Consider the following 27,394-nt stretch of genomic DNA (forward strand, 5'->3'; position numbering starts at 1 on the left):
CTGAGTTCAACGAAGTTTTCTCCTAGGTGAGTGGATTTTAGCCTACACTTTCTGTTACATAAAATATGTTCACTCGAAAGGCTTTATTTTGGTTGAATAAGAATTTTCAGTGTATCTTATGTTGATGCAGGAATGTCAAAAGTGTGGTATAGTGGTAAGTTCAAAAATAGCCAGTGACTTTCTATTCTTATCTAATGTTGCCATCTGCTGGTTAAAAATTATACTACACCCAGCTATCAGCTAAGCCTGTTACTTGCTTTTCATATGTGTTGTGAGCACATAAGTTTTATTTAGCAGTCAAATTTATAATCCGCCCTTTCTCTGAGGAGCTTAGTATGTGACATTCACATTTTGGTGACCTTTATGATTGAGGGAGGATTTGAACAGTTCATTGCACTACTTTTGGTCCACTCAAAGGTTCACATGTACCCAGAATGAATTCCCTTTGAATACCAATCCTCTGTGCTGCAGCATAGTATTTGAAAGTTCTCTCAAATTTAGGAATACGTTGCTTGGGGATAGAGAAGTTTGTTACTGTTGAGAGAGACAAACGGAGTACCTTGTTTGAATATTTCTTACATGGATAATCAAGTATCTTATTTGAAATAGGCACTTGGTTTTTTAGATTCTAACCATATACCTCACTAAGGGTGCAATCTTGTGACTGCTTGCTTGATCGAAGTGGCCATAGGATAAGTTGAACGCCAAGCTGCGACCTCAGAAATATATTCTAGAATTGGAGCAGGACCTCCATCCACAGAATGCTCTCTGTTTAGCTTTTCTATCCTGGTGGCAGCTCTGAGGCCACAAATGCAACTTTGGAGCACATACTGTTGAGACACATAGAGGAGGATTGAGGCTCCAGCATGACCTGAAGAATGCCAGGGGTCTCCCAGCCCCCCACCTTGCAAGCATATGATTTCAGTGGGTCTATTCAAAGTAGAACTAAATCTGAGTCGAACCCATTCAAACAAATAGAATTTAACTTAGGATATAACTAAGTTACAACAAATACGGATATACCTGAGAGCAACTTCCATGACTAGTGAAATATTTTATTTAGCTCCTACAGCCCCAGTAATTACTGCAGGCATATCTCTGTAGTCCTGTTCACACTTACTGGTTCACACACACATTGTAAATTTGATTGAAGTAAGACAATTTGAGTAATACATTGAGATCAGAAAGGCAGGGCAGTATTTTTTCTTCTATTTTAAATATATAAAGGAAAATGCAAAACATTCCTTGTGGTAAGTTATAACTTTGCATTAGTGGAAATACTGCTCATGCAACAGAAAGTTAATGCTTCAGAGAGTAGTCCTGAAAACTAGTTCAAACTAGCACTTCCTCAGGAGGGCCAAGTCAGCAGAACTTGTGTAAGTGGACTTTGCGGCCTTGTACTACTCTGGAAGCACTGATTTGGGCTAGTTCTTCTTCGTGGTCTCTGCGCATCACACATATGGGCTCTGCTGGCATGTGTGGAGCTCAGTTGGGAAGATTCCAGAGTTGGTCAGTTATTATTCGGCAGGAGCCCAGCCCTTTGACCTCTCGAAGAACTACAGTTACTTCAAGGAGACCTGCTTTTTTCAGGGTTCTGCTGGGAAGCTGTAGCTTCCAGTTGCATTCACAGTTGTTTCCACTAGTCAATGGAACTGAGGCAGGCATATTACAACCACTGGATACTCTGCAATGTATTTAGAAATTACAGTAACTCTAAATAATATTAGGCAGCTCTCTTACAGTTAATCTGTACTACTTGCAAAATTTCTGTCAGTGCCCATGTGTTTAAAAAGCTATCCTTTTCCTTACAGCAGTCTCTTTTCAACATGTTTAAATATTTATATTTATTTTAATATATTTGTTAAATTTTATGTTATGTACAGAGAAACATAATTTGTACATTTTTGTTGTGGTAATTACTACATGTATATAACTAAAATATGTTTATCCATGAAAATTCATGCCACATTAAGCTACTGTTGTTGCTGTTGCAAACACTGCTACTTTCTAGAATTTAATGAAATGCTACTTTTTCTTTGAAAGAACTTGGGAGTAAGCAGTCAAAACGATCGATCAATGCTTAAGAAGAAAATTAAAGATATTAAAAAAGCACAAGAAAAACTGGAGAAACAGAAAGAAAAGTTTCAAAAGAAAGAGAAAGAAGTTCGGAGGACTGGCAGAGTGGTAGCCACTGTAGAATCAAGCTGCTAAAATCATTTAACACCAATGTGCGAGTTACCTACCCTGGTGCAGTCTCCCGGGCTAAGCTGCCGCTACAGCAGTGTAATGCTTCTTTATTTTAGCAGACTTTACTTCCACTTAAAGAAGTGTAACAACTGTATATTACTGTATAATTTTGAAGGAGGGAGGGGGAAATGATAGTTTTACAACATAGGCTTTTTTACCTGCAGTTTCCATAATACTTCCGCATTTATATGATTCATTTAAATGAAATATTTTTCAATTTTTATATTTAGCTCATTAACTTGTACTAATGGAAAGTAAATTAACTTTTTCATAAATAATATGTATATAAGTGTCCAGCTGTTCTCACTCTCTGAAGTGTCTGATGAAAAGTGGTATATACAGTTTTGGAAAAATAGGGTATGATACAAATTACATTATAATTTTGGGTGGATACTGGTATAGAAGCAGTATCAGGTCATTATGTTCTATTGGAGATAGTTTGTTGTCACTAGTGCTGTATAGAGAAAAAATGAGTTTTTAAAAGTAATAGAAAATTAATTTAATCAAATTTAATGAAGTGTTCAAAATCCTGTATTTTCCAGAGTTCATTTTAAATTGAAAACATATTGTAGTAATATAATTCATGACTTCTTAGTTTCTTATTTTCTAAAATAACACGTAATTTTCTAAATGGTTGTATGTTGAAGCAGGATTTCAAAGTTTATCAAGCAATTTTATACACTTTTGTATGTAATAGTTGTTTAGTTCATGTGATGGATAAGTTCAGATTGTAGTTCTTGCATTATGTTTTCCTATTCCAGATAGTTGAGGACCAAAATTATATTTTTGCTAATTTTTACATGAAATTGGTCTTCCAGACTTACTTCCAAAATAGGAATTCTCTGAAAAAGCATCAATAAGGCACTGGGATTTCTGCATTGTATGCAATTGCACTGTAGATTACAATATGTCTTCCTTTTCATGAGTAGGGTTTGTTCTCTGGAATAGTGTAAAACACACATGCCATCTATTGGGTAACAGTGCAAGCTGTTGTAGAAAAATACACTACATTAAAGTGACACTTTTGAAAATGGAATAAATTTCATTCAGAAAAAAGGAACTTGTTCTTTGGAATTTTTAGTTATGACAGTAATGTGGAGGAATTAGTACATGCATTAGTGGCATACTCTCGTAACGAGACGAAAATAATTTTGTAATAGAACATTGAAAGCTGCTAGTTGTATAGCCAAATAGAAATCCTGTCAGTGAGCAACTGGCAAAATAAAGAGGTTTAAACTGGTCACAACATGATGGTAATATTAGCTTGAATTCAAAGAACAGTGATTGGAAGGAGAAAAATATGTTAGTATTGTCATGTGAACCCTTGTAGTTTTGTTTTGTGCAATCCTTAGCTGATCTAGAGGTTCCACCTGCAGAAGGGCACCTTAGAGGTCCATACCTACACGCTTACGTTAAAGATCTGAGGAGTAATTTTGAAATGAATGTTCCTATCAACCTTTTACTTGATTAGATGGATGGACAAATTGTATTTTTAGCAATATCCTACTATGTTGCTTTGAAAGAGTCCAAAACATAAGCTTAATTTTTAAAAATCATGTAGCTTATGTGCATATGGGAATCTCTGAAGTTTGCAGTAAATCCAGTTTTTAAACGCAGTTTCAAAAAAAGCTCAGCTTGTACAAGGTAGGACCACTGCTGACAAAGGAACTTACTCCACTATTCAAGTCAGGTGCAGCAGTCTTGATAGAACTAAAATCAGTGTAAAAGACCTATTTTGAAATACTGATGGGACTTAGTAGGCCTTGTTCTTGGTCACAAAATAATTTAATACTTTCTGACTCTTGCTCACATAATCCAAAAGGCACAAAAATTGAAACAAAATGAGCTTTTCATTGGCTTACTCCAGAATTCTCATTGTATCTTTAAAAAAAAAAGCTTATTAAAGGAAAGATACTGTTTTTTCAAAGAGTTTGTTTAGGTGAGCATTCCTGGCAAGAGTTCCATGGAATACCATACCTGGAACAACTTGCTGTACTTCAGAAGGTGAGAGCATTTACAAGATTCTTGCTCTGGAAGACCTGAGCTGAGTAACAAAAATGGGTGCTCCCTCAGATAATTCGAGTGAGGATGCAGAACTATGTATTAATGATCTTACAAGTGGCACTCTTGATCAAGTGCCAACCTTTACACTAGTAACTAACATAAGTTGTTGAACATTGTTTGATGTTGATGTGCAATAGCATTTTATTTCTATACAACCCAATAGTCAAAGCATTCTGGATTGTTAACAATTATGGAACAGAAGCATGCTATCTTGCAGCAAAAAAATACATATTGAGCTAGGTCCAGGATATTTGTTGCCCTGCCCTGAATACTGAAGTTCCTCCCTCCTGCCAGTCAACAGTGTCTCCTGACAGCTCAGGTATCATTTTTGGAGGGCTGGAGAGGTAGCCATAGGAAGGAGGGGAGGGGAAGTCCATTTCCACCAGTGCAAGTGAGCCAGTGTAAATCGATCCAGCCTGGGGGTTCCACAATAATACATGGAACTGAAATAGCAGCAGTTACCCACAGAATCAGCTGAAAGCTTGATCTCTTTTAAAAATGCTTTATTTTTTACAAAAATCACCATAAGCTATTTTCTTGCAAGCCAAAATTATTTTCACAGTATAAGATTAAATTTCTAGTAAATACAAAATGTCTGGTGTGAGTTATTTTCTTTTGTTTGAGCTACAATCATTTTAAGCCTGGCTCTACTATCAGCAGCAGGTGTACCATCTCTATAAAGGTGCATTATATTTTTCTGAAATACTGTATTAGAGTACAGTATTTAAATACTGTATTATAGAGAATCATACTTGAAAATGATGGCAAGTGAATACCAATGATTGAACACTTAAGAGAAAAAACAACTGGTAGGAAATTAACCTTTCAGTAGTTAAATGTTTGAAGATGCTCGTTATCACCCCAATACAGCTAGAACAATTGCATGCATAGCCAGTGTTACGGCATGCAAATTGTGTTGGATACGTGAGTATCTGCTGATGCAGTCCGGTCTGATAGACAGACTATCTGCAGTTTCTGCTCTAGAACAAGGCCAGAGCTTTAAATGTGTGCTTCTGGAATTAAAATTTCACTCTGGGAAATTCCAGTCTGTCCCTTCTTCACTCTCATTCTGTCAAACTTTCTTGAATGGTAAACGCATGCTACATGTTACTATTTTTATAGTATTGCATCTCCTAATGTTCTTGACTCACCATTCATGTAATAAAAATGTTTGCTTCCAAACAAGATTGGTCCAAATAACAAAGTTCTGTAGGCTTGGTGAGGGCCTTACAGTTGCTTTACTGGGCTGCTATTGGCTGTATTAAGAGAAATCTTTAATCTTTAGAGCACATTTTATTGTCCAATCTTTGTTCTTGATTGGGAACAGCTGGGGGATCTCCTGCTACAATAAAATGGATTCCTCCAAAAAATGTAAGTCTGGTTTTGCCCACCACTCAAAACACATTTAATGCAACCATTATTGTCAGAAGGTATTTTTCCCTGAGTAAAATGTAGTTAGAATTATGGCCATAAATTCATGATGCAAGAAGTACACCCACCCTCGTTTGGCAGCCAATGGGATGCCCAGCATCTGCAGCTACCACTCCTCCCCACAAAAGGGAAACTCTCTGAGGAGGAGTGCTATGGTTCTTGAAAAGGGTATCCAGGATGATTTTCCACAAGAACCACTGAGTCAGTTCCTGAAACTTTCCTGTTTTAGTGGTGACAAGAGGAAATGTTGACGCTATAAGCAATTAAGTGTGCGTATAAAGGTGTGTAGAGAGAGTTCAGCCAGACAAATTACTCCCACCCAATCAAAGAATGCAGTACAAGTTATGCAGCCCCATCTTTAGAAAATTTAATACTAGAGCATATACATTAGTGAGGGTGAGTGGTATATATGAATTGCATATGAATGTGTGCACGTGTGGGCTCCCTGCCACCCCAGCAGACACACACTGTGACCCTGGGTGTTAAAAGGTCTGAACTGCTCTATATTTCTCTGCCTCACTGGCTTCTGCCTAGTTTGTGCTAACTGCCTAAAACTACCTTAATGCCAGAAAATGCATGTTAACAGAGGATTATGGGCAGAAATTAAATAATTGAACTCATGCATGTAAATTAAAGATAGAAACAATCTGTGGACAGCAGAGAGTCTAAAATGAAAGGGGGAACATTGTAGGGATCCCTCCATCTTTCTTGTGACCTAATTTACAAAGCAGTAGTGCAGGACACGGCTACTTTGAAAATAAAACCTCCGATTTGTGCAATTGTAGAATGCTCCATGACATGGGAACCTGAAGCCATGGCTGGTTTGTAAATTTACAACCTAAAGTTACCCTAAGAACTAATTAAAGATTAATTTGGGGTAGTTCAATCCACAACAAGCCATAGTGTTAAAGATCATAGCTCATGAAGTATCCTATGATCAGACTGACTGGAATTTGCCTATTTCCACTGGAAGTGATACACCAAGATTTAGCACTGAATGTTACATACAATGAATATTAAGTATAGTAGCAAGAAATAGTCACACAGGCCTAAGTTTGTATAATTCATGAAGCAAAGAATGTTTGCTAGTAACAAACATACCTCAGCCAAATTAAAAAGTCTGGGCTTGTAGCAAGAATTGCAAGCTGTATGTGTTCCAGTAATGACTAAACTGGACCACCTGTTGAATAACTTCTTCAGGATGAATGCGTAATTTATTAGCTAGCCCTTCAGTGAGTTGCAATTTTTCTTTTGGTTTCTAGAATTCAGTTCACTGACAGAGCACTTGTTTCACTGAGTTCAATAGGGCATACTCCCCACTAAGCATTTTTAAGATTATAGTCTAAGGCTACACTCCTTTATCCATTTTCCTTGGATTAATTTCATTTTAACACAGTAGAACATACTTCTGAGTAGGCAGATGGGAATGTGCTCTAAAATTGTGAAATAACTGATTTCCAAATATACCAGAATTCAACTGCAGTCAAATGGAAGTGGTTTAAGGCTATGACCTTAGTTCACCTGGGTTATTAGTCAAATCTGTAAGGAAGGAGGTGGGGAGACAATAAGCAGTTAAATACATAGAGAAGGCTAGAACTTTGAACAGAATGTGGAGTAGCAAAATGCTACTAATGCTCCAATTTCTAAGCAAGTGAGCCCATCTCATGCGAAGCAAGAAATCCACAGCAATCAGATGTCAAAAAAGCAGCGTGCATAGTGACCAAACTGCTTTAACAACCAAAGGCCTGCTGTATTTTGGAGCTAGTGAAGTATTAATGATAGTATCACTGATATGCCTAAAACATAGTAGCAATAGTCAGTCAAAAGTTGATTTCTACAGGAGAGTAAATTTGCAAACGCATGCCTACTTATCCTGGGAACAGTCCCTAATAAATAGGAGCTGCTTCTGAATGTATAGATTTGGACTGATGAAGACCTGCGTAACCTCTCTATTTGAAATCAGTGGCTCTTGGTGCTTAGAATTTTTTTCATTTGTAGCTACTGACAAATGTCTAAATACAAAATGTCTGACAATTTTAAACTGAGGCAAATACTGTTTTAAAAATTAAATTACCTCAGCTTAATCTGCTTATTAATAACACTTTTACACAGTACTGCAAGTTAAAGATCTTAATTAAAATTTCCCAGGGTAGGAAAACATGATCCAGCCAAAGTTCAGTATTTTCAAGTGCCATTCATTTTAGTGGTATGTGCTTAATTTTCCGTTAAAATAAACCAAACCCAACTGCTTTTAAATTTAGTTGAACTATGTGCAAAATTTAAAGGTACATAGCTGATTGCTTGGAGCAATTAACAGAAATAATGAACTGTTGATTCCAAGAAATATTTAAACAAAACATGATGATCTGTTTACCTAGTATCTCTCACATTGTAAAGCACTTTTGGAGTCCATGAGAAGAAAGTGCTGTGCTAGCACAATGGATTGATTCCCAGAGATTTATAAAGATATAGTACATCCCATGAATGTTTCATTCGTTGCTTGATATTTAAATAATACAATACTTGAACAAGCTGTGCATTGGTCTCTTTATATCAAATCTAGAATGTGTACACCATACCCAGCTGCTGAGGCAAAGCAGAATATTCACTTTTAAAAATGAACACTGCACAATACACTAGAGAAAGACACGTGGTTTTTAGCTTCTGTTTCATGAAATGTATGCTCCCCTATACAAAAGTAGTGCTGGACCAAGCCAGAACGCAAACCAGCCGACATGATCTGGCATGCTCTGGGCCTTCTACAGCTTAGCAAGTCTGTCCCATCCTGCTATGTACTGCGGAATGTTGTCATGTCCTTCGGTTCGCTACTTGGGACACACCAGTCATCGGCTTCATGATTCGCTGTGTAATGTCTCCAAGCGGATTTGTTATACACAGGCAGCCTTTCAACAGATTCCGTTGATAAAGCCTTCAGGGAAAAGAGAGAGAGCAGTGCAAAATTAATATAACTGGGTATTACGGGATTCTGAACTTTAAATAGAAAAAGGGTTGTCAAAATAGGTAGTAAATGACATGCCTTTATGAAGATAACCGCATCTGTCCCATAACCCTCTAGAGAATAGAGCTTCAGATCTCCTTGGAAGTACTGAGCATAGAGGCGTGATATTGGCAAGCCATAACCAAATCCAGCCTAAGCGAAAAACATACTTGAGTCAGTTGAAGCATCTGAAGAACAAGAACTGGCAGTGCCGACATTTCCTGTGCTTGTTCTTTCTACAGCTGCCCTTGACGTGCCGACCTGGTTTGCCTATCGCCCCTACAGCCACCCTAGATGTTACTCTGGATGGCTGCAGAATGGCTTAGCATGGTATTCGAACCTGATGCAGTTTCTCCATTGAGATTCATTTCCATAAACAAAATACCATGAGAACTCCTGCTTTTCGCAAGCTTGTTTAGAGCAGCTTGTTCTCATGATGGCTTGGTGTGACATCAGAATCTGGAAGGATGGTTTTATCATGACTTGCTGGCCTTGGCTAGAGAGTTGCGATCTTGCTGCCACCATTCTCCCATATCCCTTTTCAGCAGCCTCTGCCTCAGGAGGAGTTCTTATTTTTCAATACAAATCTTTTTCAATTTAAAAAAGTTCATAAAAAAGAATGAACCCCATGCACACATTTGCATTTCTTTCCTGATGGATCCGTGCAGGTACACAGGAGTGAACATCTGCTGCTAGGAATTTTGCATGGTTTCCTCCTCAGCTTTACCACTCTGCTTTGCCATTTATACACTTTAGCGATCCGCCTCACTTGTCTGCCTTGAATAAACCTGCTGTTCTGTAGCCCATATCCACATCTGTCTGCTAACAATGGAAGCCAGTGGGGGCAAGAGGCTAGCATGCAGAGGGTGCGGGGGGCCAAAAGTGGGCTGGAGGCCGCAGGAGAAAAGGAGCTTTAGGGACAGGATGGAAGCAACCTTTTCAGACCCTGTACTGCTGGCAAAGGAAGCACTTAAGATGGGCATGAGGAGGAGGAGACAATGCCTCAATAGAGGACAGTTTTTAAAAAGTTTTTAAAGTTTGGGAACACATTTTCACATTCATAAGGCTGCGGAAACTTTAATCTATTTGGCAATCTGATACCAGGGATGGGACAGGATCCCTCATGAGCTGACCAGCCCAGCAGACTAATTGCCAAAATAGTGCTGACACAGGGAATGAGGAAGTCTAACAAAGGCCTCTGGGATCCGTGCTGGCAGTGCTAGGAGGATTAAGGGGAACAGAGAGAGAAACAAGCCATGGCAAGCTGCCAAACAGGCCATCATCTGTAGGGAGTAAAAGACAGACAAACCACACAATGAGCTGCCTATCATTTCTTTCTTATATAGAGTTTGTTACATTCTGTGAATGTATTGCCTTGCTTTCTTAACACCTTGGAAGCACTCCTGGAGAGCAATAAATAAATCTTTCACAGTGCAATACATGTCTACTCAAAAGTAAGCGTCACTGAGATATTCTCAGGTAAGTGGATTAAGGATTGTCACCTTACATAAAGTTTCACTGATAATTAGCACTAACAGCAAATGTTGCTAATTTTTTTTAATATGCCCCTTCCAGTGATTTTAGCAGCAGTTTGTTCTTCAGACGTTCACAGGAGATGATGGTCACCTCCATGCCAGGAAAGCCGCATTAGCTCATGTCTGCAAAGCAAGCTGCTCTTAGAAACACAGGAACACTTGCTAGTCAACTGGCAACTCTGCTAGCTGGCTGCACTTGCTGAGCAGGGCAGAAGGGACTTGTCTTGCACTGCCTTTCAAATAAAAGCACCTCCTTTTGCAGTCCCAACACAGAATACTGTTGATAGTTTCTCTGATGGACAGGGATGCTGCAATGTTTAGTAAAAAGAAGCTACCCCAAATCCTTTTTTGTACATCAACATTGTTTTGTGCTAAAAACATTTTTAAAAATCACAAACTTCTTACTGTAATCAGGGTGACAATGACATTGACCCACCAAAGAATATGGTTTGTGTGTGTGTTTTTAAAGGAAGCAATCTACTTTAAGAAGAGCTTAGGAAGCAGAATTAACTTACAATCCTTTTTCTGGGTGCTCTTCTTCTAATAGTTGTCCTTAATATTACACATGCATTTTACTGCAGCAGTTTCTGTAATCTCCCAGGAGAAACTGAGCTAATGTGAGAATTACTTCAGTCAGCTAACCCCTATATATAGCTGCTTATACAAATCATGGAGTAAGTGGTACATGGGAGAAGGGAACTAACAGAATGCAGCTTTCCTGTGCTGCAGCACATCCAGCTAATCATCACCAGATGTGATTTTTACTCATGGAAGAGGAGGTGCCATCTAGTCCTCTACCCAGATGTTATGCTGCTTGGATGGACTGCTCAAATGAATGGTCTACATGTCCAGGTAAGGCAGCGGACCAGGTCACAACAGCTCAAAAATGGGTGTACTTAAAATGATTGCCCTTTGGAATATTTGGCCAGCACACCAGGCAGCCGCGGACGGGAAAGGCAGTGCCACTGCTCCACCCAGATGCTCAAACCAGTTATATGCAAAATTAATTGTATGAAGGGAGCTCATGCAACAGCAAGAACATCCCTGGTCCAAGCCTGATTTTCCTCACTGAAGTGTCTTGCATTTGGTCTTGCATGTTTCAGGCGAAACTCGGGATCCAAGCTTGAAGGTGCAATTCTGTGCAAGGTCAGAGAGAAAAGGGCACATAATTCCCACTCTAGAAGTCCTTTTTTCTGCCAAAATTTGCATAGGACTGCATCCTTAGTTACACAGCAGTCAAATCCTACTGTTAGGCACGGACAGTTCCAACGCTGAAGCCACCAAAGAATCTAAAGCCCTGCTAAGTTTCATGGCAGCAGAACACGGGCACAGAAAGGACAGTGTTTCTCCTTTTCACTTCATTTCCTTTTGCAAAGCAAGCAGAGCAAACAAGCAGGATTCCCTGCCACTGAAAGCAACAGGAAGGCATTGATCTGCACCAGCTCCAAGGTAGATCTGCAGCCCGGTTGAAAGTGGGGCTGGGGACCAGGAGAGCATGGCATGCCTCCCTTCTGACACTGGCACTCCCAACATCAGAGAAAAACTGGCCTGAGAGAGATTCTGCCCCCCCCCCCCACAAATGACAGGCCCCACCGCAGCCCCCATGCAGGGACAGGCCACTGTCTCCAGTCCTGGAGTGAGAGATCCGCATTTCCTATGCCTCAGGGATGCCACAGGACTGCCACGCTATTCTGGCCTAACTGCAGAGCATTCCAGCTTGCGTGGCTACATAAGCAGCAGCCAGTGCACAGGGGAGAAATGAGGGGAAACGATCCGTTCACTTCTCGGCTGATAATGTATGATGCGCAGGTTACAGACCAGTGGTGTTGCTCGTGACGTCTCGACACGAGGACGGGGTGCCGTTGAATACATGTAGTTAAACAGGCGGTCGATCTTCCTCAGAGGAACACCACCGCCACGGTCACACATCTAGAATGTAAAAAGAGACACGAGTTTCTGCATGCATACTAATTCCTGTCACTGATACTCATGTAGAATATGTTCCATACACCTTACTGTGCGAAGCCCAACACAAATTACTGGGTCTCATAGAACAGGTCTTGGAACTAGCTAAACACAGACACCACCACTGCCGTCTCCACAGTACAGAATACCTACCTCCAAAAAGTGAATATTGGCCTACACGTATGAAAATTATACCTGAAGTATTTTTCATCAGTTTGGGGATTGAAGGAGGCAAGAAACGGATGGGATAAAGTAATGATACAAATTTAAAAACCAACCACGATTATCCATATAAATGTCAAAAGTGACTCCTGCTAAAAGCGTTTCAGTAAGAACTCCAGCAGTCACAACTAAACTTCCCCACATGCTACCTTAAATCCCATGTGCTTGGAAATGGGTGAAGAGCACAGCTGGGGCTCTTCCTGTTTTGGTTTTGGAGAAGATACTCCACAGCGAAGGTGCCATGATCAAGAAGGCCCTGTCGCACTGGGCCTGTCCACTGATCCTGGTGACAGAGGGACACTAAGGATAGCCTCTGCGTTGAAAGGATGAGCAGAAATATGAGCGTGCAAAACGATCCAAGTAAGGCGTCCGAGACTGTCCCAGGGATTTTAAGGGGAAATTAGCACTGTCACTTAGGTTTGGAAATACAATTGGCAAACAATATAAATGAGGTAATACTGGAGTAAGACGCTCCAAAGAAAACTCGGCTCCAACCACCAGTTGCCCTGTGGTCCCAAAGGCAACGTGAACCACACTCTGGCCTCTGCCATCAGTGGCCAAGGACCACCAGGGGGCTCCACACCATCTCCCAAGATCATCATCCCAACAAGGGGAGACCAGCTTGACCAAGGAGGGAGTAGCTGGAGCGGCCCTGAATGCAAGACTGCAGGAGAGACCATGCTGGCCCTGTCCACCGGTGAGGAGACCAAGGGTGGCTGGGTGTGCGCGTCACCACACGTGGGCGTGCTGGGGCAACCTGGGGATCGTTTGACAAAAAGGCAGGATACAGAACTTCTGGAGGGTCAGCTCAAATCTCACAGCCCTCTTCAACCCTACACAGAATGAACCGTAGAAGTCCCATCAAGCAGGAGACGCTGAGGCCAGGTCTGTCCTATTAACAAGAGATGCAGCTGGACAGAGGCACTCCTGTACATTAGCTGCCACCTGAACATCCAAAAGCAGTGCTGGAATCAGGAGCACGCCTACAGCGCTCACCTGAGTCTTAACGGGAAAGCTCTTGGGGCAAAAAGATAAAACCAGTGATACCCGGCAGAAGGTCATAAAACTGGGTGTTGGGAGGGCGAAGCAGGGGTGGCTTTGGATCACCTGATCCAAGGGCTCTCCATTCCCCGACAAAACCTCCGAACTGAGCCCCGCTGATGCCAGGAGAGTAAAGACAGCCAAGATCCCCCTGGTGGGCTCTTCCTCCTTGTGTTCTGGTGGGGCGCACGAAACAGCAATTGCACAGAGGGGCTCCCTGCTGAGTCAGGCTAGACTTGCTGGGATAGCCCTGCCATTTGCCAGGATTATGAGGAAGAAATGAGAGAACAAACAAAGCCGGTACCTTCACAGTTAAGTCCTCATTGCCTAACGAGATGTGCACGTGAATGGGCGGGTAAACACCTCGATCAGCATGGTGCTCCATGGTAGCCCTCATTGCATTCTACAAGTTCAACATATGAAAGGAACAGTCAAATTACATCCTTATGCCTTTTCTGGCCTACCGGACTGGGAAAATGTTTTCCCTTTTCATGTGCACACTTGTTTTGCCAAGTTTTGAAAGAAACTGCTTCCTGCTTTTACGGAACAGTGACTCTGCTGGGTCAACTGGTATGTATTCAGCCAGCTTTGTAAGCAAAGGATTTCTGCAGGCAGACTGCCCTAAAAGAGCGCCAGATGTTTCACTGGGAATATAATAGTGCCTGAGGGCTCTGGTGTATCAGAGGAAAGGGTTTCCATTCACTTACAGAATAACAAAGGAACACAATACCCAGAGCCCGCCCCTGCCAATTCCACACCAGGCACAGCATGCGCGGAGGGGATACCGCGCCCTACCAGCCCCATTCCCCTGCACCTTCGCTGGGCAGGCTGGCCGGCACCAGGATGCTCCCCAGTCACGTGCAGGTTTCTGGGCCCTGTGTAAGGTTCACTCTCAACAAGCTATGCCCAGATGCTTTGCCGGAAGGGACGTGCACCTGGCGGAGGACTGTGTGCGTGAGGGGCGAGGGATGGGGGCACTCGCATAGTAAGAAATGGCGGCCATGTGCCTGCGTGAGGCCCAGGCAAGGATGGCGGGCCGACAGAACACCGGTGGACGACTCCATGGCGGGCTCAGGTGTGTGGCGCGTTGTTTTCAGGCACTTGTTTTTTCTACTTACTTGTCAACATACCAGGTATGAGGAATTACTATGTGTGTCTTTCTTGACAGTTTGACTATGGAAAACAGGGAAAATAAGAGTACATGCAACGTATCAGTGCTTGGTACGAACCTTGAAAAGTTCAAAAACCATGTAGTAGAGATGTGATGGCACATACACCACCTGCATGGGCTGCCCTGGTGATTTTACTGCAAAAAAGGGGAACGAAAACAATCACCTGAATGTTGGACGATTACTGTCAGTTTTGGCAAGGCCCAAGTACGACTAATCGTGATCCTTTAAGGCTACCACAGCTTGGATCTGAAAAATGACGCCTTCTCAAGGGCTTGTGGGTGGCACTTGGGCTATATTTGCACCCCCCACCCTTTAAACACTTGACCTCCTTTCCTCTTAGTTATAATAGCAAGCATTTCAAAAGCAGTTTGCCATGTGGGTGAGGGGGGAACTGCCATTCATAGAGGTAATTCCAGCCTCTCTTCTTACTTAGGTTTTAGAAAGTTTTGGTTTTCTGTCCAAGGCTGCAATATGCATCCTTACCTGGAAGCAAGTCCCACTGAATTCAAAGGGGCTAACCTCTGAGTAGACATGCAAAGAAGTGGACTGTAATGCACATTTAAAAATCCAACTATTTTAATTGTTTATCACAATACTGAAGGCATGACTGAACAAAAGTAATTCTGGACCTCACATGCTGCCCGTCTCACTTCACTATCTGTCCTCTTATCTCAGATAGTTTCAAGGACTTCTGTGTACTGTTAGAGCCAGCAGTTGGGAAAGCCAATTTACTTCCCTCTTGTAATGATTAGACCAGTCACCTCACTTCATGTATCTATACAATTAAAGTTAAGCCAGATCTGTGCCCAAGGAGTGGCAGGTGCTGCTTCTACCGGAGAGGAGAGCGTGGCAGAAGGCTGCGTGTCAATTTATCTGTTCAAGCTGATAAATCTCTTATCTCCATCCAAGTCTGGATTTGTCTTTGGAAGGACCCCCTCTCCCTCCACACACACATGCAGATTGAATCTGATACTAGCTAAACACCCACCTACAATGCTGGACGCATGAACTTGTATATAGGTGTTGCACTAGATTCCTAAACAACAGCTAAAAACATCTTCAGAGTAAGCAGGATTGTGGCTAGTGTTACACAACTTGATCTTGACCGCCCTCTTGCTCTAGAATACTTTTTCCTATCTATAAATGAAGAAGAAGAATGAAGCAGCCTTTATGGAAACCTCCAGACACCAGACTTTGATTCCAGGCAGCCATTCTGGCCCACAGTCAAAGCAATGAGACCAACAACCGGAGAGCCATCAGCTCCCCACCCGTGCTTGATACATTCCATACAACCCTCACATCATTTAAACATGACTGACACATGCACTGGCAACTATACATGCCTGCAACTCATTGGCCTGGCCTGCTTTTGTCCTATTCACCAATTTAAAAAAATGTTCAACATAGCTAGGAGAAACAAAGCACCCAAACAACAACTGGGAAACAGAAATGTTCACACCATTAGGAATAACCAAGTTTAAACTGCACTTAAAAATTAAAGCAGCAATACAATAACTTAAAAACAGCAACCACACAAGAATGATCAATGGCAGCAAAAAAGAGGCCACAGTTCTGTAACATCCCTGATGCTTTCTGAACTGAGTGGGACTTTTCCATGCACCGGGAGACCAAGAGGGAGGATGACAGCTGGTTTCCGGAGCCTGGAGGCAAGTGAACAGGCCCTCTCTCACCTTCTCCATCCCAAAGGTTGGGGAATGCCAAGGAGAGTCTCTGCTGGAGACACTTCTGCTCAGGGAGGCTCACAGTGGAGGCACACTGTTGGCCCCTGGTGTTATTCACAGCTCGTTTCTTGCTTATATTGACCCTTATTCATATAACTGCAACTGCTCCTTACAATAACCACCACTGAAGGATGCTGCCGCTCTCCCACAAGCCAAGCAGCTCCTATATCATGTTTACAATTTCAATCCTTCTAGGACTGCCCAGTAAAAGCAAACCCTGATCCTGACCCAACTGTGCTATTCATTCTGTAACATATACAGATTCAGAATCCATGCTCAGCCAGCCCATTAAAAGAGTAGAGGAGTCAAAGGAAGAAACGGCTAGTACACCATCAGGGTAGGGTGAGTTATGGCATAACAAGGTTGCACCTAGATGAACCCTACACCCGGTCAACAGTATACTCCACGTTCAGCACAGAAGGTGCTACACAACGCCCAACCCTTCGTGTCATGAAATATTCCCTAATACACATTGCAGGCACATCCACTTTATTTCTGGGAATACCCAACACCACAACCATTCATTACTGCATTTTCAGAGGTTTGGAAGGGTTGTAGGGAAACGAAGCATCGAGGAAGTTTGCTTGTACCAAACCAAATGTATGCGCGTACATCTGGATTCAACCCTTTACATCTCTAACAGGTAAAGTGGCCCCAGTCTTTCCCCTGCACTACAGATGCAATGCCCCAGAGCTAGCACCTGTCAGCATGGCAGGCCAGTCAAGTATAGGGTGCTCCACCAACAGACTCGCTTGCCCGACCACATATGTGGCCTAAAATGAGACATGTACAAAAGGAAATGGGTCGCAAAAAATACTTCACAGGGGTGGTGTGAAGAGCTTACAGTTTGCTTCAGTAAGTTATTCCTCTTCCAATTCTTACCATTCTGCTCATCAAGTACAAGTTCTGGACAGCTCATGTAATACAAGTCACAGAGATGCTTTGCATTTTCATAGCCATCTGCAGAAAATTAAAGTCACAACACCATTAATGCTTCCTGGCTTGCACCATTTGCTAGCAAGTTGCTACAAAAAGTTAGAGAGCTCTTAAGGGAAACAGCTCAAGGACTGCAGTTTTTACTGTTTGGGAATAAAATTCCAAGGGTTGCCCATTTTTGGTCAACTTAAATTACTACTTTCACTTGAGTTGTGTTCATGGTTGATCTTATCCAAATATTTCAGCTTCCACAGAATCTAAGATTTTTAAAAACAAAAACAGGAAAGCTTCTAACACAGGTAGTGCAGTGAATCTATCTGAAAGTACTTTATATGGGCAGTGTGTGGCAAAAACTCTGAAGCCAAAAAAAGTGTGGATTAAGATTTCCAGTGGTCAGAAGTAGGCTTCACTGCTTTCACAGCATTTTGTCGTTATTCCCATCCCCTATTAGGCAAAACCCAATTAAGCAGAATAATGGTCCTGTATTTAAGCATTAGCCTGGTAGTCACCAGGAATTCAGGTAAGCAAGACGACTAGCAAAGAAGGGGTGGAATTAATTACCCCCTCCTCTCTGTCCAGCACACCCAAGTGGGCTGCTAAAAGAAGCATCAGCACAGAAAGGCGGCTCTCTGTCCCTGGAGGCTAGTACAATTTATTGCAGGCTAGCTACTTTTGAGAGTTTATTTGCAAGAGTGCAAGAGAAAACAAAATAGCTGCATAATCTGAAGCATGCTTACTAAGAAATGAGCGCATATGAGCTTGCTGAAGCTTTCCCCTTACTAAGCAAGTTAGAATTGTAATCCATCCTTCTAGTTTTAGAAGTGCAGCCTAAATTAGGCCAAGTTAATCTGTATGCAAGACTATAATTTAGGCTTTAATGTTAACCAAGAACCACAGTCCTGAATAAAAGCATTCCCAGTATGTTTCTGCAGAACTGAAGCCGTGTGCCAGGCCATTTATATTGCTGCCACATGCATTTTCTGTGGTATGTCCACCTGAATTTACCTTTTATAACATCAACAACACTGCATTTAGGATCAATACTTCCAATATGTTTTGGATGAGCCGGATTAACTTTTACTTTTCCCCCGAACAACAAAGCTGGCAACAAAAGAGGAAAACAGAATGCATCACAAGTGGTTTCATAATTTATAGGTCACAAGAACATCAAATTTTTACATTCAGAGAGCAAAGATTTCTTTTAATCACTTGGCAAGCATTTACCACTGTATACTGATGAGGAAGATACTAGAAAGAGCTGTAAATAGGAGTTTTTTATTTTTAAAGGATAGCTCTCATTTGCTGTAGCTAAATGTTGTCTCATATTAATCAACAGTACTTACTGTGCTGATTAAGAAGCATTCTGATTGAAATGCGACTCATGAAGAAACGATCTAAAAAATACTGTACATTTTGACTGGTCACTGGATCAACACCATAGTTATCCTTATATTCTATCACACCCTGAGCCATGGTAGGAATAACATCGTTGTGACGATTCCGGATTGTTATCACTGTATCTGTAAAACTGAAATCAAAAGTACTGTCAGTCAAATTGATTTAAGGAGTATTCAAGAATAGCAAACCTGTTCCTGGAAGCAAATCACAGCTTCCATTCAACCGTGCAGGAAAAAGATAGCAGTTTAAACAGTAACAAAAATATCTCAGTGCTCTTTACTTATCACAAGAAGTGATGGATTTCCTATAGGTGGAGAGTACATTTGGATATGGGGATATACTTCCTAGCACAGACCTGATTATTTTCAGAGTAATGCCCATTGCTCAAGTTTCTACAATATTCTCTTTTCTCGGGTGCTTAAGAAATAATGGCTTGGATTCCATGAGTGGAACTACACTCATAGGATGCATCCAATGGCATAAGAGAGTTCAGAGCATTTCATGAATTCTTCCATCCCTTTGAAGCCCCCTCAAAATTTGCTATGGAGAATTTAGAGGCCTTCCAGAATAGTAGTGGCACGGATGGGAAACTGGCAAAAATTGCTTCTGCACACTTCTGTCGGTGGCAGTCTTTCCAGAAACTACAATTACTATGTACCCTGAGAGGTAAAAATCTCATCCTTTTGAGGGGACAGAATTTTTAACTCAGTGTAATCTTGCAAGCTTTCTTTAAACTAAAATGTTATTTTCATCACAAATATTTACACTTTAGAAAACTGCCCAGAGAGCTCTGGCTGTTGTATGGTTTAAAAATGCCACTTATTGTTAATAATGATTATTGTTCTTGCTCTTTTTATTCTGCCTCTTTTGCAGGCTTCTTGAAAATGCCATTAACCAAAAGCTTCACCCAAGCAACTCTATTAGAATACACAGCAGTTTCAAGGACCAATTCCAAACCTGTGCCACTTATGATTGTCTTGGGAAGAAACCAATCAACAGAATCTACAACCAAAAGAGTAAACATACAAAAAATGAAGGATTGATGCACTACACTTACTCCTGCATTGGTGCAGTATGTTCTGCCCCTTAATCCCTTAATCTATGTACCCATGAAGACTGAAAATAGATTTGATCCACAATAAACACTGAAATACACAATTTCTTAAGAAACACCACCTATGGTACAATTCTAGCTATGACTACTCAGAAATAAGTCCCACTAAGATCAGGGGGAATACTCATCAAATTCAAATGGGCCTAATATTGTTGCCAAAAAAATTCCAATATAATCAATTTATCATATTCTAGCTGTGGATTTCCTTAACAGATTCAAATTCATTCAATGGTTTTTCGAATTAAACCCAAAGTAACTGTATTTTCCCTCTCCCACGGGGAGTAATGCGGGTCCCATCTCAGACAGGAAGTGCTACACCAAGAGGAAGACAAGGTCTGTTTGCCATGCAATACCCTCACTGGTCCTTGCACAGCTGACATGTCTCTGGGAAGCAGGCAGTACACATGAGGAAATTAAAGCAGCAACATGCTGCTCTGCAATTTCAGTTTGTCCTGGATTATTTGCGTATCAGCGTGTGCCCATGTTTGACCAGGAGTGGGGACAACCATAACAGCACAAGCTGAATCCAGAGTTGGCCATACTTAAAGCAGACCCATTGAAGTGGGACTTCCTAGTCATGATGAAGTTAGGTTCTGTGTGTTTCAACTGGTCTATTCTTAATATAAACATCCAACCCTACATCATTAATAGCACTTGATGGAATTAGCAGACTAATCAGTTCAATTAAAATGATAACTGAATGCTGAGCTCAGAACTGGCTGCTTCATATGGATCTTTAGCACAGAAGGTGGCATTGTAACCTTCTCTTATCTCCTTTGATCAAATACAATCGAGGCTGCTATACTAACTTCTCTTATCGGAAGAGAAGTCTCACGGAACTCAGTAGGATTTACTTCTGATTAAGGCCAATAGATTATGTCCAAGGAATAATGTATATACCTATGATTTCTTTTCATTCAGAGAACTCTATGCTCTCCTACTGAGTTCTACACCAGGGCTTACCTACTCATGAAAAAGCATAAAAGGATGGCACTCAGTCTCTCTTGCTAGAACAGGATTTGCCTAGTAAGAGCTTAGAGAATCCATTGCTACAGTATATTCAAGTCCATTAAAATGGCAACATGTGCTTACCAAGAAATAGCTTCCAAATCTTCAGGACTTTTGTCTTTAAAATCGAGGATCTCCTGAAGACTTTGGACATACCTATAAACAGTGGACGTCATTCAGAATTTGTGATACATATTTTGACTGAAATATTAATATTTTTTTCAAAGGACAAGTGCATGCATTTGCCAAAATAATATTCTAGGGAAGTAAAGGGTATGGTTCCAACTTCCAGCATAATCACACCCTGTTCCCACAAAGTAAGAGAACATACTTGTCAAAGTGTGTTATTTTTATCATTTATGTAAAAAAAGTACTAAGTATTGAAGTCCAAAAGTATATCTTTCCACGGTGAGATATGCGTTCACTCATTCCTTGCCATGCAATAGTTTTGGCAGGAGGCTGGCCATTCAAGACAATGAAGCAGGGGTTCTGGACTTCCCAGCAAAGGGGGACACTACCACAGTTGCCCTAGCGACCTTGCCAACCAGGAGTCTACTCCCCTATTTAATCCCCTAAAGGCATACTCCTACATCTGATTGCACAGAAAAAGGCTTGAAACACAGAGCTTTTCCCAGCCAGCACAGCACAGCAGGGAAGTGCCGAGAGCTCTGGGGCTTTTGTGCACTAAACAGGCATAGGCTTGCACCTCAAGTAACAGCAGCATCCCCTTCCCTACTCCTGGCATCACAAAAACATTTGCCATTAAGGCTGCCCTGTATTTCACGGAATTAAATGTTGCTACTGTTTTTATGCATCCACCTGGCACCACTACTGCACAATATTAAGAAGCATGTATCAACAAAATAGTCCCAAGTACCATATTTTTTGCTCTATAAGACGCACTCCCCCCCCCCCAAAAGTAAGGGGAAATGTCTGTGCGTCTTACAGAGCGAATATGTGAGTGCAGTAAGTCTGTCAAATGTGCAGCCCATGGGGAATGTGCCTGTGATTATGTGCCCATTTGATTCAGAATATTTTTTTCTTGTTTTCCTCCTCTAAAAACTAGGTTCGTCTTATGGTCAGGCGCGTCTCCTAGAGCGAAAAATACGGTAAGTTAATTGGCACTAGTGCCAATGCCATGGTCTTGTGCAAAACCACAAGCTTAACAGTCTTCTGTACTGCTCTGTCCGTGCTGCACATATTAGGGCTTCTCCTCCAAGGTATCTTCTGATTTTATATGCACACACAAATGCTCAGAACTTCATAGATAGTCCAAGTTTTTGGTTCAGGCCTGGTGGTGGTTTCACAGCCAGGGTGGTCTTCCCCAGCATCTTGCAGAGTTACCTCCCCATGGGAGAAGGGAAGAGTGTGACCCTGAGGTTTGCCATGGGTCATTCCTGCCATGGTTGACTACACTGCATGAATGGAGCCAGTATGTCTTACTTTCAAGTTAACCCACTTAGGATTGGGTTCCTAATAGCCCATCTAGATAGATAAAATCACATATGCTTATTAAACAATCAAGTTCAGTGTTGTTTGTTCTTAAAGGAGATTCTTACCAACTCTGGACAAGCTGGACGGAAGGGGTTTTGAGAAGGTTGTCTGGAAGCAGACTTATTTCTTTCATTATGTTTGCCAATCTTACTGGCAACTCTTGTCGCAGAAACATAAATGAAGTTTTCTCACAAGCATTGTCAGATCCTGGTGGAAAAGAAGCAGAGTCACAGGGAAGTCACAACAGACAGATCACTTATTTATTTATTATATTTATTTGCCCCCCTATAGTCCAAAGGGCTCTCTGGGCAGCTCACAATAAAAGCATGGGCAGACAACAGTGAAACAATAAATTCAAGAATAAAATCAAGATACAAGGATAAAATCCACCAAAAATATAAAATCAGTTATTCACTGTAGAAGAAGATAATGAGCGAGCAGCAATAAATTAACAGAATAAAACTGATTTGGCCACTAAAGACACATGTTAAACAAGAAAGTCTTTACCTGGTGCCAGAAAGAATGTAGCAATGGTGCAAAGCACACTTCTTTAGGAAGGGTGTTCCATAAGTTGGGTGCAATCACAGAGAAAGCCCTTCTCTTAGCCATTTCCCCCTTCACTTCATTGGGGGTGGCACTCGGAGAAGGATCTCTGACAAGGATCTTAGTGGTCTATGATACATGGACACAGATATTCCCTCAGACAACCCAGCCTCAAGCCGATTAGAACTTTGTATGTTAATATCAACACTCTGAATTGGTATATTTGACGTATATCCATTCTGGAACAGGATGACAGTACAAAATACTAATAAGATCCTGATATATTATTAATAGTGCAACTGTGCAAATTCTTGCAGAAGAAAATGTAATGATACTGACTTGGCTGTTTTTTATATAAATCACCCATGCCAAAATCTAATTAAGTTATCAAGATTTCAAGAGTTCTAAGTTATGGGTTCTTGCACAGCCATCTCCATATTGGTTCTTTAAAAATAAATGGGCAATGATATGTTATTCAAAAGTATTTTCTTCTTTACAAATACCGGATGGGATAGCTACCTGCCCTCTAAAGAAATCAACTGGAGTATGATTACTATGGCAGTAGAAAAAGAAGCAAGTATGTCATTAGGGCAAGATAAATCTTCCGCTAAGTTTGCCACAAGCCTGTGCATCAAGATGATTTAGAACTGGATAGCTCTTTTCATGTAATCCTTGGCAGCGAGGCAGTGGACTGTTTCGGCATGGTTGAAGGGTGTTGTGCACCTCCTGACAGTTCATTTGCAAGACAGACTAGTAGAAGAACTCTGAGGAAATACTTTGAGAAGTCAAGAAAGCAGCAATTGAAGCACCTGCATGCAGACCTGTGCAATGAAATGTAGGGATGCCAGGAGTCAAAAGTAAAGAGGGCCCACAGAGCCAAGCGCCAGTTTTCATTCCTACTGGCAGTCCTCCTATGCATGTTAGTGCTGCAGAACAGAGGTGGATCGCAGGCTCCTATAACTGCTCTTCCACCAGGCCAACACATTAAAAACAAGATAAAATGATAGCAGTTACTACCAAAAGTTGACAAGGACAATATATAATCATGTCACCTTGTTGATGTCTAGCATAAATCCTATCCATGTTAAGTGCTCCATAAGCAGTTAAAGAGAAACCACTACACTGCAGCATATTTTCTCCTCTGAGGATGTTTCTACTTTCTTTCATGCAATTTGAGTAACTCAAATGCAGTTTGAGTAACTGCAGCAGCTACTTGTAACAGCTCAAAAGCACTTGAAGGGACAGGATTTTTCACTTCCCAGTTATACTGGGTATTTATTTACTTATTTGTTTAAAGTGTTTATATGCTGTCCAATTCTAAAGTCTCTGAATGGTGTACAAAAAACCAAAACAACCAACAAGTATCCAACAGTGGCAGGATGCCAATACCAATCATGTTATGCTAGCAAAAACAACTGCTAGGTAGGGAAACTAGAATGCAGTCCAAGAAACTGGCACACACAAATACTTCTAGAATGGGGAATGCCCTATTCTGGAAGCATCAGTTTGATCTCGCTTCAAGTTGCACTTGTCTGAGCAAGGGCAAAGTTGGATAGTGGCCTATCATTGTAAGGTTGGCTAATACTCAATTTAGGGCTGAATCACCAATTACACCTGCCTGGCATGTGTCCACTACACTTCTCCAAATACTTAAGAGATACACCTTGGCTTTCACAACTGTTTTGATGCTACTGAGCCCTGCAAACAAAATAACTATATAACACTGAAGTCACCGCCGAGAATTCTTCTACTAACAGATATACTATAAGATTATGACATACCACTGTAACTTCACAAATGATGGCATTACAATTGTGCTGCAAGCAGACATACTAAAGGAAACATGCTTATTTAGTTCTGAACAATATGGATGAAACTGTTAAAATATCATATAAGACTACACTCCTATCACCATTTAGCCAGGAGCAAGCCCTCCTGAGCTCAATGGAACTTATTTCCAAGTTAAACAGACACAAGATTGCACTGTAAACCCAGTGCCTGAAGACTAATTAGGCTCCTCAAGAGATACTGGGTACAAAACTGAGCTGTAGTGATAGTTTACAGGAACCTACTTGCAATAAATGTTAACTAATGAGGAGAAAAACCTATAAACACCCTCACTGTCTACATTACTCATTTTAGTAGGCTTGCACATACAACTTCCCACACTACAAACCTTCATGAGAAATCTTCAAAAATATCAAATGCCAGTATTGTGAAGTCTACTGGGAACAGGAGTCTTCTGAAATAATGGGCATGCAGGAAAGAGTTTAAAAATTCGAGAATAAGGAGCAATCTTTTAAAACAAGCACCATTACCTTTTATCTGATCAGAGAATAAAGAGTGCTATATCAAATCAAGATCCATTGCACATCAGCATCACATTTCTCTGTTCAAACTGCACAAGCTTCTGTAAAGATTTGCTTGTAAGCATGTTATTTGCCTGAAATAGCCACTCTGTCATTTCCGGTTTTGGAAACAGCTGCTTTTGAGGCTCCTCATTAAGGGGCATCAGGTTCAGTGATGCTTTTAAGTAAACATATGGCCCTAATCCTTAACTTGTTTGCACCTAAGTGCCTCGAGGTACCCTTATGTCCTTAATTGCTTCTATTACGCAGGGCTAACTGTGAGAGGTGCACGTACGGCACCCTTCCCCAACCTGCTGCCCTCCAGCTGTTTTGGACTTCAACAGCCATCAACCTCTGCCAGCATGGCTAACGGGTGGGAATGCTGGGAGCTGTAGTTCGAAACATCCGCATGGCACTGGATAGGGGGCGGCTGGTCTAGGGATTCATTTTCTTAAAGCGTCACCTTCAGGCCTTCCTCGGACCCACGAGCAAGGGCGTGAGAAGGGGCGCCCCCCCCCTTTCCGAAGGTTTGTGCGGCGCACACGTCCTTGCACAAGGAACCCCGAAACGAGCGAGCGGCCCGCCATCCTTCTGCCCTTGCCCTGCGTTTTTTCCCCCTCCGAGGCGTTCTTCCCCTTCTTACTTCAAATCCTTATCTAGCGGGGCGGGAGAAGGTTGCACCACTCTACACTTCACGCCAAGTCCCGCCAGGAAAAGGAAAATGGTGGACCCAGGAAAGATGTGCGTTGTAGCGCAAGCGGCAAAGGGGAGGCGCTGCTGGAGGCGCACGGCGAAGACCCCACGTCTTCCGACCCGCTTAGCTGCGCTCACTCACCGAAGTCGAGGAACTGTTTCATGGACAGCGGGGAAGGGGAGAAGCGGCAGTAGAAATCCACCTGCTGCGGGATAGAGACCGGCGAGGCGCTTCTCAGCAGCGCCCGGAGCAGCCTCATGGCGAGAGACGCCCGCGAACGCGCGGGGGGCGCAGCGAGGCGAAGCTGGGCTCTGCGCTCGCCCTCCCCCTTCAGCTCGTCCCGGCCGCCATTTCACTGGCTGCCCGCCAGGCCCCGTCGCCTTCCCAGGCGGGCTTTGCTCAGGAAGGACGTGTGGGAGGGCGAGACGCGCGGGTGGGGACGCCCAGGCAGGGACGGGAGGCCGAGCGACGGCGGCGGCCCCTCCTCTCCCACCTTCGCCGCCGTCCTGGAGAGAGGCGGTGCGGAGCCGCCGAGGTGGGAAGGCGCAGAGCGGAGGGGGGCCGGCCGGCCGGCGGGCAGAGCCGTGAGTGCTCCTCCAACCTGAGGATCCAGGCCGCGCTGTCAAAAGTTAAGCCCGCCCCGTTTTTGTGCGCGCTATGGCGGGCTCCGCCGTCTTACTGAGTCGCGCTCGGTGTATGTGCCTGTCGCGCGTCGTCGTTGCATGGCTTCGGCCTCTTTAAAGCAGCTGCTGAGCTGCATAGCGAAAGGACGTATCGGAGGTTGGCCTGCAGGGCTAATTTCAGCCCAGCTACGACAGTGTCTGGCGAGAGAGAAGGCGCATGTGTGCAGCTCACGCTTCTGCTTGTTGTCAGGTTCGGATCCGCAAAAGCGTGAAGTGGGAGGTGTGGAGTAACGTGAATTTTCACTTATGTAATCCGAAGAAGCAAGAAGTCCCGTTGATTTCGGTGCGACCTACTCCCACAAAAGGGCAGTGGACCTCAGCCTTCAAGGTGCAGCCCTATTCATGTTTAGACACAAAGAAAGTCCTGCAACTGACTAGCATGCTGACTAGCGAATGCAGGGAGCTCTCGGACTTGTGTTCAAACATGCGCGGGACTACACCCCAAGAAATTGGGTTGCAATTCAGTGTGCACGAATTTCTCGCCCCTTCCTCTGTCTTTTGTCTGCTAAGCAAAAAAAGTTGAAGTAATTGCACGATAGCTTCCGATAGCGAATTCTAGTTTCAGCGAGAAGGAATTCTGAGTAAATAAGATCCTCGGGACTCAAAAGTACAGCAAAGCCGCCCCGCCCCGCCCCGCCCCGCCCCAATACCTATCGGCTGGCTGGGTTTTGAAAGTAGCTGTTTTCCCCACTTACAAATCCGGAGAGGATTACTGGCATAGCACATTTCCACCAGTTTGCCCCCCAAAATGTTGGACTA

At 42.5% G+C, this 27,394-nt stretch overlaps 2 protein-coding genes across 3 annotated transcripts in view; one reads left to right on the forward strand and one right to left on the reverse strand.

Annotated features, from left to right (window-relative positions):
• Nucleotides 1–3,489, forward strand: part of LOC123017201 (neurabin-2-like) — a 49,574-nt gene extending 46,085 nt beyond the window's left edge. The window contains exon 18 of the mRNA XM_044418380.1: nucleotides 2,044–3,489. Within this exon, the coding sequence (XP_044274315.1) occupies nucleotides 2,044–2,211 (168 nt within the window). The 3' untranslated portion in view covers nucleotides 2,212–3,489. The remainder of the gene's footprint in view (nucleotides 1–2,043) is intronic.
• A 1,308-nt stretch (nucleotides 3,490–4,797) lies between these two features.
• On the reverse strand, nucleotides 4,798–26,474 carry PDK1 (pyruvate dehydrogenase kinase 1). 2 transcript variants are annotated; one of them, XM_044418381.1, is made up of 11 exons: nucleotides 26,094–26,470; nucleotides 22,433–22,574; nucleotides 20,958–21,029; nucleotides 18,697–18,881; nucleotides 18,359–18,454; nucleotides 17,300–17,377; nucleotides 14,733–14,809; nucleotides 13,808–13,906; nucleotides 12,094–12,204; nucleotides 8,780–8,893; nucleotides 4,798–8,671 (listed from the first exon to the last, which is right to left on the reverse strand). In XM_044418381.1, exons 1-11 carry the CDS (start codon nucleotides 26,209–26,211, stop codon nucleotides 8,531–8,533), a joined length of 1,233 nt encoding a protein of 410 aa, XP_044274316.1. In that variant the 5' UTR covers nucleotides 26,212–26,470; the 3' UTR covers nucleotides 4,798–8,530. The 2 variants fall into 2 exon arrangements, with proteins under 2 accessions (XP_044274316.1, XP_044274317.1); XM_044418382.1 differs by lacking the exon at nucleotides 8,780–8,893 and having other exon boundaries at nucleotides 26,094–26,474.
• Nucleotides 26,475–27,394: the final 920 nt, after the last annotated feature.

Source organism: Varanus komodoensis, unplaced genomic scaffold (genome assembly GCF_004798865.1).
Source record: "Varanus komodoensis strain SLA01 unplaced genomic scaffold, ASM479886v1 scaffold9, whole genome shotgun sequence".
Lineage (NCBI taxonomy): Eukaryota > Metazoa > Chordata > Lepidosauria > Squamata > Varanidae > Varanus > Varanus komodoensis.

Bases quoted from the DNA above. Each gene is read 5' to 3' on its own strand.
- PDK1 (XM_044418381.1), bottom strand. From the start codon at position 26,211: ATGAGGCTGCTCCGGGCGCTGCTGAGAAGCGCCTCGCCGGTCTCTATC. The intron at 13,907-14,732 runs GTTCGTACCAAG...TTGAACTTGTAG, and splicing joins TGGTTTTTGAACTTTTCAAG to AATGCAATGAGGGCTACCAT. The intron at 12,205-13,807 runs GTACCGGCTTTG...TTTACATTCTAG, and splicing joins ATGAGGACTTAACTGTGAAG to ATGTGTGACCGTGGCGGTGG.